General features: G+C 40.3%; 1 protein-coding gene across 8 annotated transcripts in view; it reads left to right on the top strand.

The window, feature by feature from the left end:
- Positions 1-4,159: 4,159 nt before the first annotated feature.
- LOC128118220 (zinc finger protein 431-like) overlaps positions 4,160-12,533 on the top strand; it is a 52,986-nt gene continuing 44,612 nt past the window's right edge. For 4 of the 8 annotated variants that reach the window (XM_052750690.1, XM_052750691.1, XM_052750687.1 and 1 more), the window contains exons 1-2: positions 4,233-4,345; positions 11,344-11,382. Coding sequence is in view for 1 of the 8 variants with exons in the window: in XM_052750685.1 (XP_052606645.1) it covers positions 4,175-4,345 (171 nt within the window). In the remaining 7 variants the exon portion in view is untranslated. Of the gene's footprint in view, positions 4,346-11,343; positions 11,383-12,533 lie in introns of all 8 variants that reach the window. The other 4 variants (XM_052750685.1, XM_052750686.1, XM_052750692.1 and 1 more) reach the window with 4 other exon arrangements.

Below are 12,533 nucleotides of genomic sequence, written 5' to 3'. Positions count from 1 at the left end.
TAATTTTGAACAGCATGTAAAACTACCTACCTTTTGTTTAAAAACAAAACAAAACCTAACTTTCAAAACTTACTAGTTCTAAGAGGTTCTGACAGTGGTAAAACATATTTTTTTCTTTTGAATGTGAGGACACACTCCTTATACCCCATTCACTGTCCCCTTCTGACATAAGTCTGTGAAGTTTTCCTTAGAAAAACTGAAAAAAGTCATCAAATAGATATATCCCCCATGTATTTGTATAGTTCCAAAGTCTTACTGTACTGTTATGCTGCAGGTTCTAAATGCTCTTGATTGCAGCTGGAGAAAATCAGTTTACCTGTAATCCATTGCTGAACCTAAATCAAAAGGCTATGAAGGGAGCAGCACTCACCTTTAATCCCAGGACTCTGGAGAGAGTTCAAGGTGAGCCTGATCTACACAGTGAGTTCCATTACAACCAGAGCTGCACAGTGAGACATTGTTTAAAAAAAATCTAGCTAAGACTGAAAATAGACACCACCAATCTTATATTAAAAAAGAAAATTTGCAGCTCATCTGAAAGTTCTTTTTAAAATTAACTGAAAAGAAGCATACAGTTTAAGAAAAATTAAAATGGCTATCAACACCACTAATGACTATGGTAAATTATCTAAATGATATAAAATCATCAATGTAATTTAGAGAACTAGTCTCTCACATTTGAGAGCTAATGAATATTAATATTAATGTTTGTTAGTGATGATTTAATTTCTTTTATTCATTTTACATACCAATCACAGTTACCCTCCACCCCTTCTCCCACTCCCCCTCATCTTCCCTCAACCAACCCCACCCACTCCTCAGAAAGATAAAGGACACCCATGAAGAGTCAACAAAGCCTGGCACATTCAGTTGAGGCAGGATCTCTACAGTTGGTATTCAGAGGGATGAAAGGATGAATTAGCTTTCACACCTTTTCATAGCTGTTTCATCAGCCAAAGTCAGCATGAAGCTCTTCCTATGTGGCTTCTGGATAGGGATAGAAGAGGTATTGAGCATCATTTAATTTGGGGGTTAAAACAATCATGGACCTGTCATCCTTGGCTGTGGGCAGGTGCTCAGGGAGCCAACGTCTGAGGTCTTACATATGGGCAACATCTTTTTATCAAGAAAATATTAGTGAAATTGGTTGTCTAAATAACAGTTAGATCTAATAATGTCTGTGGGGTGTGATCCCTTGAGTTGTTATCATTTCTCAGTCTTCGGTTAAACTTTCCTCCTCAGTGCTGAAGACTATGCAGGGCAACAAAATTAATCTTTCTTTCTGTGCTGTCAAGGCCAGTTGAGCAACTAGTCCTCAAGGGTTACTTGGGCTTGAAAGGAATCTCAGACTCTTCGAGCCTTTTTTTTTTTTAAACCAGTTGTTCATAAACGTGAGGATAAGTTAAAGGTTTTGCTTTATGTACTGTTGCTTCCTTTGAATCCTTGAGGAAATCTTTCCCACATTAATTCTCCTTTTGTAGATCAATAATGTTTCATAGTCATTGAGTGGGATCTCCATGGCCTCCATTAAACAAGACAACAAGTGATCAATGGCCTTTGTTCCCAGGGACCTCAGTGACCTTGTATGCAAAGGGGAGAAATATTCTCCCATTAGTTCCTCTAACCACATTAAAATAGCACCCAAGAATGATTATTAAACACTCAGAAGATCAGTTTTATACCAGTTTGGTACTTTTAACTACTGTATAATATTTCAATAGCTAGACAGAACTCAATGAACTTTGACATACATTTTAGCCAGTCCTTGAAATAGTTGATATCTGACCTTGTCAACTTTAATACAATATATGATCTCTAAATCTCATTCTTTATACACCTTAAACAACTTACTCAGACCTTCATAACTTGTAAAACCTTTCCAGTCTTCTTTATTCTGGAGCTATCCAGTCATCATCATCTTCATGCATCTACGTCCTTCTTTACTAAGTCATTTCCACATTTATATTCTTCTAACATGTTCTTTTATGTACTACTTCCTTTTTCTAATACCATGACACATAGGAACACTAACAAATGTGTTTATGATCTGTTGTGAGAATCTTCTCCCTGGTGGAGGGAGAGGAAGGAATGTCTATTCCATCTTCGTAAGTCTCAATGACATTGAAAAGTGCCATTTCACCAAGTCTACCCTAGGGAACCAATGAGTTTATTGAGCTTACTTGCTGAACATGGTTGAAAAGATACTTACAAGGGTTTTGATACTGTGGTGGTTTGAATCAAAATGCCCCCACCCCAAGTCCCACAGGAAGTGGCACTAAAGGAGGTGGAGCCTTGTTGGAGTAGGTGTGGCCTTGTTGGAAGAAGTGTGTCACAGTTGCTTTCTGCTGCCGGGTGAAATCTCAGCGTTTTTTCCAGCACCATGTATGCCTTCAGGTCACCATGCTTCCCGCCATGATGATAATGGACTAAACCCTCTGCAACTGTAAGTCAACCCCAATGAAGTGTTGGTGTAGTCATGGTGTCTCTTCACAGCAATAGAAACTCTAAGATACCCCAAAGCAGCCACACAGGAATGTCTCCACCTAGTATGTACAATGGCTCTCCCATAGCTGCACTTCCACTGCCCATATACTCTCCATTACACTACATTTCTCAGTGGACATAGGAAGTAAGCCTGATAGTACTCAAGTTAAATTCCCACGTTAAAAGATGACTTTCTCATAGGTGCAGATTCAGAATCTACCCCATCCAAAGTCCTTCCCAGGCTATGTATTCTAACTCCTCCCCTAAGCCACAAGGGCATGTGTCATTAGGGCTGAATTGCATACAGTTGCCTGGGAAAGAGGCTGTATACTTAGAAAGAGGAGATATCTCCTTGTATTATGGAATGTTAACAGTCAGCAAACTTGGTGGTGGACAGCCTTTGTAAGCAGACACAGATGATCATAGGAAGGCACCAATTGTTTGTCTTAAGATAATGCTGAGCAACAATTAAATAAAAGAAAGCTGAATAAAAACTGTGTATAAGATAATGTCATAATTTAATATTTCCTAGCTACAATCTGTTAAACTAAACCTTAGAGAAAACACAAGATGGTCTTCATATAATAAATACATGGCATCATTACTCTAACCATGCTTTTGGATTTTAATGTGAGTATGTAGTTAATACCAAGAAACAGCAAATATGTAACAAAATATCATGAAATTGATGTCTACAGCATCCAGTACAACACAACTAAGAAATCCCTCTTAAAACTATGATTCCCAGCTTACTATAGTGAGATCTTTACACAGAGGGTCTCTCTATCCTCTCCATGGATGAGCATCCCCATTAGCTGTTTTTACTACAGGAATGTGGTCAATAACAGTAAACATAAAAGGTGAATAAACACTTACATCCTAGCATCCTAATCTCTAACAGACTTGATTAATATACTACTAATCTTTGGGGAATTTTAGAGGCAGCCCTCCCTTAGCTGAATTCTACTTTGTGTGAATTACTATCTCCTAAGCATTGGTAAATCCTTTATAGCACCAAAACTGCTCTTCTACATCACAGATTATAGTGGAGTGCTACCCAGCACATGAGATACCATTTATAACCTCCACAAATTAACTCCAAATGGATCTTACACGTAAATGTCAAATGCAAAGTGCAGAACTTCTAGAAGATACTTGAAACTAGGCTTCTCTGAGTTTGGCAACCTGCCTAGGCTTTGGGAGGTTTCTCAAAGGACCTGACCAAAAAAAAAAAAAAAAAAAAACAGCAAAAACAGAGCTCCATCTCTAATACCCAGAATATGCTTGGGAGAGTTTGTAATGGTCTGGGCTGGGGCCTTTTGGAAGATGTTGCTTCAGATCTTGAGAACCCAACACTTTCCACACAAGGGGCTTTGGTTATCAGTCCTAATGCCACTGTGGGTTTTGTTTATAATATTCTTGAGTTACCCCATGTTCCTCTTATGCAACATTGGCTGATTAGCCTCCTTCTGAATTTGTATACTTCCTTTAAAACTGAACCCATTGGTTTACATTAACAAGAGACTTGCAGTTGAATTTGGCACAAATCTCCAGCCAATGTGGGGGATAGGTTTGTCCTTAGATGGGAAGCCAGGGTTGGGAACCACTGTGCGGAGTTCCTTCGGCTCACCTGGTTCTGTCACTCAGGCCTCAGTAGCCAATCAGAGCCTCCAGAGAACCGGCCCGTCAGATGGGAGGGTTCTTCCGGGAGCCAGGCTTCTGGTTTAGCTCTTCTGAGGAAGTCGGAAATCGTTGCGTGTACTGTGCCTTGGGTTCTGAGGAGAGCACGGGTCAGCTCAGAAGCCGCACCATGGTGAGCGAGACGTTGCTTTCCACAGACAGGGAGGAGCGGTGGGCCAAGGTGAGTGAGGGACTGCTGCCCCCATGTGGGGAGGAGTGGCCAGCCATGGTGAGTGAGGGCTGCTGGGGAGGAGTGGCTGGTCTTGGTGAGTGAGGGGCCGCTATCCCGAAGATCAGGTGGAGCCGCCGCCTAAGGCTTGAAAGCCTGCATGGTGCGTCCTCCCCTGGCTAGGTGGGAGCCAGTGGCCAGACACAGAGTTCGCGTGTTCTGGCCTGGTCCTGCCTGGTCCAGCATGGTCCTGTGTGATCCCTTCTACTCCCTGGGCCAGGATGGCAGCCTCTGAACAACTTCACTCCCTGGACTGTGTCTGCGCAGAGCATTGGGAGCAGAACTGTGCTTAGAAATATCTTTGTTGAGATCACTGTGAAATGCTAGTGCTTGTAGTGCTTATATTGTCACATGTGGAGAGACATTACAAAAATTGCCAAACTTGGAGAGTGCTGGTCTCTCTAGTATCTTCCAGAAGTTCTGCACTTTTAACACTTAACATTTAGGTTTAAGATCCATCTGGGGTTAATTTTGTGGAGCTTGTAAATGGTATCTCCAGTGTAGAATAGGTCCCACTGCTAAACTGTAATGTAGAAGAGTAGACTTGATGGCGTAAAGGATTTACCAATTCTTAGGAGACTTGAAGTCACACAACGTAGAATTTAAGAAGGAGAGGGCTGCATCCCAAATACCCCAAAAATAAAATAAGTAATATGCTAACCATGCCTGTTAGAGATTAGTATGATAAGATGTAAATGTTTTTTCACCAGGATTAATCAGCCATTAAGCTATATTCCCATAACAAATGAGACAACCCTGATTTACAACCCCCCAAAAGGCCCACCTCCCCATCAAAGGCCTCTAACATGCTGCTCAAGGGGCAATTACAGGGTTACAACCAACATTAAGTCTTGGTCTGCCATGAAGGTATAGTAATTCTAGAACAGCTGCATCTCCAGCCATTTTCAAAAGTGGTTTTGCGTCAAGGTCTCTGATGTTGATTGAAGTGATTTGAACACTGTCTGGAGCCCCACAGGGCATTGCACTTTCTGCCCTTCTGACTAGCCATCCTAAATTCTTGGATTACAGGTCTGTAGCACTACAGAGTTTTAAAATTACCAGTTTGAGTCACATAGTGGGCTGTACTTTGAGGTAACACAGGAAAACGATTTGTTTGTTTGTTTTTTTTGTTTTTCGAGACAGGGTTTCTCTGTGTAGCTTTGCGCCGTACCTGGATCTCGCTCTGTAGACCAGGCTGGCCTCGAACTCACAAAGATCCGCCTGCCTCTGCCTCCCGAGTGCTGGGATTAAAGGCGTGCGCCACCACCGCCCGGCAGGAAAATGATTTGTGTGTGGAGCATGGCTTCTCCTTTCAGACCAGAAGAGGAGGACAGTGTACTGGGTACACTGCAGGGGGAAACAGAGTAGATAACAGCTAGTTCATAGACTGAAGTTTAAGGCAGAGAGTTGCAGGGGTCTGCATTACAAAGAAGGACTTGATGGAGCACTGTGAGTGACTTTCTTTGTAATTTCCTATCAGGCATTAATTCCTGTGATGATATATTGTGTACCCTAATAAACTTGCCCGAGGATCAGAGGACAAAGCCAGCCACTAGATTAGACATAGAGGTCAGGCAATGGTAGCACACACCCTTAATCCTATCACTCACGAGGCAGAGATCTGTCTGGATCTTTGTGAGTTCAAGGCCACACTAGGCTACATGAGCTTGATCCAGTATAGGAGAGAAACAGAGCCAAGCAGTGGTAGCGCACACCTTTAATCTCAACACTTGAGATCTCATGCCTTTGCTTGGGAAGCACACATGCCTTTAATCCCAGGAAGTAAAATGGCAGGGTGGAGAAAGGTATATAAGGTAGTTCAGCTAAGACTCTTCCGGGTGAGGACTCAGGATTTCAGTCAGAGGTTTTGTGGAGTTGGTGAGGTAATAGGTAGTGGCTGTGGCTTGCTCTGCTTCTTTGATCTTTCAGCACTCTCCCCAATATCTGTTTTTTATTGTAAGACCTTTTAAGATTTGAACAACAAATTCCTTCCATGTGAATGAAAACAGACAGAATTGGTGAGTATACAGTATAGGGAGGATAGCTTGAACTATTAAGTATTCAGTTTCCAATTAGCAAACTCTTCTATGCAGATATGTGCAATCTGAGTTGACAAAGCTAAGTCAGCTGAGAGGTTTGAGGCGAAGGCTTACAGTGCTCAGTGGCTAACATTTTACATGGGACAAAGTCATACAGTCTCTTATTAATGGCATTCTCTCTACCAGGGAAGTGCCTACTCTGTTTCAAAGTCAGTATACCTAAGTGTTCTTCCAATTATTTCTATCATTTTAAAAAGTCAATTATTGGTATCATTGTTTAAATTTCACTTTCTTTAAATGCATTACTGTCCTAGTCTCTATTTATCAATGTTTCGGGTTTAAGAATTTTATTCCATTTTTTTCTTAAGTGCTATTTGCTTATTTGTTTATTTATATCAGTTTAGAGCAGTGGTTCTCAACTTGGGGGTCACAGCTCCCTTTGGGGGATCAAATGACCCTATCACAGGACTAGCTTAAGACCTCGGGAAAACACAGATATTTCTATTACAATTCATAACAGCAAAATTATAGTTGTGAAGTAGCATTGAAAAATAATTTTATGATTGGGGGGAGTCACCACATCATGAGGAACTGTATTAAAGAGTCACAGCATTAGGAAGGGTGAGAACCACTGGTTTAGATCAATGTTTCCTGTAGCTTATGCTTGCCTCACATTATTTAATTGAGAATTGCTTTGAACACCTAATCCTCCCTCTGCTGCCCAGTACTGGAAAGACAGTCCTGCAACTCCTTCCAGGCTGGGCCTTGACTGGTCTATGGGAAGGAAAAATAGAACAGTGAATGAGTATCCTCCAACTTCTCTAGATTTTATTGAGAATTTATAAATGAAGTGGGACCTGTGTAACTGACCAACTGTAAAACAGGTGTAGTCACAGCACAGAAAGGGATAGGCAAAAAGGAGGGTGGAAGCTTTTGTGCTTTGACAGTAGTTGACATTATCAATGAGTAGTGAGGGAATCAATTTTAGATGTTCCATAAATATCCTAACTGGCCATTGCTTGGGTCCACAGACCAGGTAATCAAGAATCTAGATAAAAAACTGAACTTGCCGGGCGGTGGTGGCTCACGCCTTTAATACCAGCACTCGGGAGGCAGAGCCAGGTGGATCTCTGTGAGTTCGAGGCCAGCCTGGGCTACCAAGTGAGTTCCAGGAAAGGCGCAAAGCTACACAGAGAAACCCTGTCTCGAAAAAACAAACAAACAAACAAAAAAACTGAACTTAACCATGAAACCAAATTACTGTAGTTACACCAGTTCAGCCTAAATAGAAGAAGTGGATAAAATGTCACCCTGCCTAATATGACTGTGTTTTCCAGGTTTAAGATGTACAACCTGAGAGAATGGCATGGGCAGTACTTGGTATGTTCTAAGACAAATTCCTAGTCTCTGGAGGACATGGCCATAAAGCCTGTTTCAACTTTTTAACATAATTTTTGGGAATTATAATTTTATCATTTCCATATTCTCTCCTGCCTCCAAGCCCTCCTATAGACCCTTCATTGTGTTCTAATCCATAGCCTCTGTTTGTTTAACAACAACAGTTACTGTTTGAATGGGGCCTGAGTTTGGTTGTAGGACCTCCCAGCTATGAGACAAAGGATTGGTTTCACTATACACTGAGTGTATAATGGAATGTGCACACATAGGATCCTGTGCCTTGGAAGAGGAACAAGAAGTGCTCTGGGAGATTGGAGGATTTTACTAAACTACAAATTTCCCAGATTAGGGCCCTGTCTGACCATAGTGTGGAAGGGTAGAGCTGGAAGGACTTGTGTGGTTTGAGTCATATTTGATCTCTGCTAACCCAGTAGGGAAACTGCTAATGTCCTGAAGCCCAGCTGGGTGGTCCAAGATAACGAGGGACTTTGGGGAAGGCTTAGCAATCAGGAGCACCAGGGAGGTAGCTTACAGGCTCTTTCCAGGAGTTTCCACTTGTTCTGCTGTAGGGAGCTGAAAAGGAAAACCACAAGCCATGCCATGGTGAGTGTGGGGGCCACTGTCCCCAGACCAAGAAGAGCAAGTTGGCTGAGCTGTCAGAACTGCTTGGACTGGGATGGACCATGAGCCAGACTGAGGTTCTCTTGGTCCCTGTGGTGACCTGGTCAGTGGCCCTCAACCTCTGAGCTTTGTTGAGTGTAGATTCCCTGGGGATGAGGAGGCTCTGCCATCCTGACATGGGAGACTATGAACTTGTAATATCACTGTCCAGAGTGCACATACACTCATTGCTTTTGTTGTGCAGTGGGAAGAAAGATTGGAAAACTGAAGGTCTGGTTTCTAGAAGTTCTAAATGTTACATTCCACTTTTTGGTTTGTCTTTCAAATGTTACAGATAGTTTAGAAACTGGTAGAGAGGGGGTGATAGGCATCATCCTTCAGCAATACATGATTAGAATGTTTTCTACTTTCTGCTACTGCCAGCTACCATGGTGGGATTCAATGAAATTGAGTTCCAGGGCACAAAAGGAGTTTCTGAGCTGTAGAGGTATCTCAGGTTTGTATGATATTGGGCAGGTGAATAGGGCAGATGCCATGCATGTCTTGTGACATAATCTATGTGACAGAAAGCAGACATTAAATTATTCTTCAGCATTGTTTTGTGATTGGGCATCATTGGTGCTGGGTTTACCTGAAACCATAAGGCGACATGAGGGACTGTAGAGCCACAGTAGGCTCTGAAAAAGATCACCTCCGTTTGCAGAGAGGGCTCTAGAGCATGTGGCCTTTCTGGAAGAAATATCAATAGCTGGAGGGTCAGCGAGTTAACAGTTTAAGGGTCACTTTGAGTTAATTTTGTTGGAGTTGTGAGATCTGTGTTTATTTAATTTCTGTACACATTGAATCCTAGGTAACACTGGTCAAGATCACACTTTTCCTGACTGAATTTCCTTTTGTGTTTTGATTAAAAGTTGACTCTATATTCCTGGTTTTGTTCTTGGCTTTTTCTCTCCATCCTCTTTACTCTTTCAACAAATATTGTACACATTCTTGATTATTGTAGCTTTTGCGGTAAATATAGAAGTCACGTTGTATCAATGTGTGTAATGATTTTCATAATCCCATTGAGCATTCTGAGTGTTTCCACTTTGCATATAGCTTTAGAATCAGCTTTCTTCTTATAAACTGTCTGGCATTGTCTTTGGATTCAATTTATGATGCAAATTGACCATAAACAACATCTTAATATTAATGCACCATGTTCCCAAGGATCATTTATATACTTTATTTATTTAGGTTTTGTTGTTGTTAATCCATGAAAGACTTTTAGATTATTGGCTAAAAAGTATTATGGGCTTGGTAGGTCACTCAGCATAAATTATTCTTGGGAATGACATGATTTCAGATTTCAGCACCCAAATCAGGAGGCTCATAACCACCTGCTACTTCAGGTTCAGGGATTCTGATGGCCTCTTTTCTAGTGTGTCACCTGTACACATATGGAAAACATTCTCTCAAACATACAAACATACACATAAAAAAGGGAGATATATTTGTTTCCAAAAGTTCTTGTGACTTATAAAGAATTAGAGCAAAACAAGTTGCTTTAGGTCTATAATACAAATCATACATTGTTTCTTTAAAAATCTGTTATGTTGCATTTGGTTTGGAAAAGTTTCTTTCTTCACTCTGATGTAGACTTACATCTAATCATCAACCATAGGAAAGTGATCCTAACTTTTGTGAACAAGAAGGTAGATATGCATAGTTAATATAACCAAACTTATATTTTATTATGTAGATGGTCATTGTACATAGTTCATACTCTAAATTCCCAACTATGGTTCTAAACTTATCTCACCAATGCTGCTCACCTCTATCTTAGCTTAAGTTCAGGTTTCTTCTCTAACAGAAGTCTCTAATTCAAGGGTCAGGATCCTGGTTGAGATACTCTAGCCCCAGGGCTAATCAAGATAATGTCTCTCCACATGTGCAGAGTAGAGCATTGCTCGTGGTCTCTATTTATATATTGTCCAGTGGGCATCATGTGGTTCTAGGACTGTGCCTGATTATCTGGAGTGAGTGATATCACTGGATTCTGGTTTTCATGTACAGCCTTGGATGTAGTGGGGTTCATGATTAAGCTGTTTTTACATGTCTAAAAGGCTTTTTTTCATCATCTAATGAGATAATCATGTTTTTTTTTTTTCCAGTTTATTTCTATGGTGGATTACATTGACAGATTTTCATATGTTGAACCATCCCTGCATCTCTGGGATGAAGCCTATTTGATCATGGTTGTTGATTTTTTTTTCATGTGTTCTTTGATTCAGTTTGCCAGTATTTTATTGAGTATTTTTGCATCAGTGTTCATGAGGGAGATTGGTCTGTAATTCTCTTCCTTTGTTACATCTTTGTGTGGTTTGAGTATCAGGATAACTGTAGCCTCATAAAAAGAATTTGGCAATGTTCCTCCTGTTTCTATTGTGTGGAACAATTTAAGGAGTATTGGTATGAGCTCTTTGAAATTCTGGTAGAATTCTACACTGAAACCATCAGGTCCTGGGGTTTTTTTGGGGTGGGGGTAGGGGAGAGTTTTAATGACTGTTTTTATTTCCTTAGGGGTTATAAGTCTATTTGAATTGTTTATTTGGTCTTGATTTAATTTTAGTATATGGTACCTATCAAGAAAATTGTCAATTTCTTTTAGATTTTCCAATTTTATGGAGTAGAGGTTTTTGAAGTATGACTCAAAGATTGTTTGGATTTCCTCAGTGTCTGTTGTTATGTCCCCCTTTTCATTGCTGACTTTGTTAATTTAGACATTCCTTCCCTTCCTTTTGGTTAGTTTGGATAAGGGCTTGTCTGTCTTGTTGATTTTCTCAAAGAACCAACTCTTTGTTTCATTGATTCTTTGTATTGTTCTCTTTGTTTCTATTTTATTGATTTCAGCCTGGAGTTTGACTATTTCTTGTCATCTACTCCTCCTGGGTAAGTTTTCTTCTTTTTGTTCTAGAGCTTTTAGGTATTCTGTTAAGTCACAAGTGTGAGATTTCTCCAAATTCTTTATGTAGGCAGTGCTCTGAACTTAGCACTGCTTTCATAGTGCCCCTTAAGTTTGGATATGTTATGGATTCATTTTCATTGAATTCTAGACATCTTTAATTTCTCTCTTTATTTCTTCCTTGACCTAATGGTAATTCAGTTGAGAGTTGTTCAGTTTCCATGAGTTTGTAGGCTTTCTGTAGTTTGTGGGTTGTTGAATCCTAACTTTTATCCATGGTGATCTGATAACATACAGGGGGTTATTCTAATTTTTTTTTTTGGTTTCTGTTGAGATTTGCTTTGTGACTGAGTATGTGGTCAGTTTTAGAGAAGGTTCCATGATATACTGAGAAGGTATATTCTTTTGTGTTTGGGTGAAATGTTCTGTAGATGTCTATTAAGTTCATTTGAGTCATAATATCTGTTAGTTCTTTGTTTCTCTGTTAAGTTTCTGTCTGGCAGATTTGTGAGAGTAGGGTGTTGAAGTCTCCTAATATTAATGTGTGGAGTTTGATGTGTGATTAAGTTTTAGTAATGTTTCTTTTAGAAATGTTGGGTGCCCTTGTATTTGGGCATAGATGTTGAGAATTTGTACTTCATCTTGATGATTTTTTCCCTTGATGAATATGAAATGTCCTTCTCCATCTCTTTTGATTAATTGAGTTTGAAGTCTATTTTGTTAGAAATTAGGGTAGCTATACTGGCTTGCTTCTTAGGTCCATTTGATTGAAAATCTTCCCAACCCTTTACTCTGAGGTAATGTCTGTCTGTGATGTTTTTGATGTTGAGGTGTGTTTCTTGTATGCAGCAGAAGGATGTATCCTGTTTTTGTATCCATTCTATGCGCCTGTGTCTTTTTATTGGCAAATTGAGCCCATTGATATTAAGAAATATTAATCCCCAGTGGTTGTTAATTCTTGTTATCTTTTTGGTTTTGGTGATAGTAGGTAGGTGTGTGTGTGTGTGTGTGTGTGTGTGTGTGTGTGTGTGTGTGTGTGTGTTTTCTTTCTTTGGGTTTCCTGGTTTGAGATTATCTATTACCTGTGTCTTCATGGGTGCAGCTAACTTCCTTGGGTTGGAGTTTTCCTTCTAGTACT

Source organism: Peromyscus californicus, unplaced genomic scaffold, assembly GCF_007827085.1.
Source record: "Peromyscus californicus insignis strain IS unplaced genomic scaffold, ASM782708v3 Scaffold_22__1_contigs__length_63687245, whole genome shotgun sequence".
NCBI classification, from domain to species: domain Eukaryota; kingdom Metazoa; phylum Chordata; class Mammalia; order Rodentia; family Cricetidae; genus Peromyscus; species Peromyscus californicus.
Note: the sequence above shows the minus strand (reverse complement) of the source record. Positions and strands in the feature narration are given on the sequence as shown.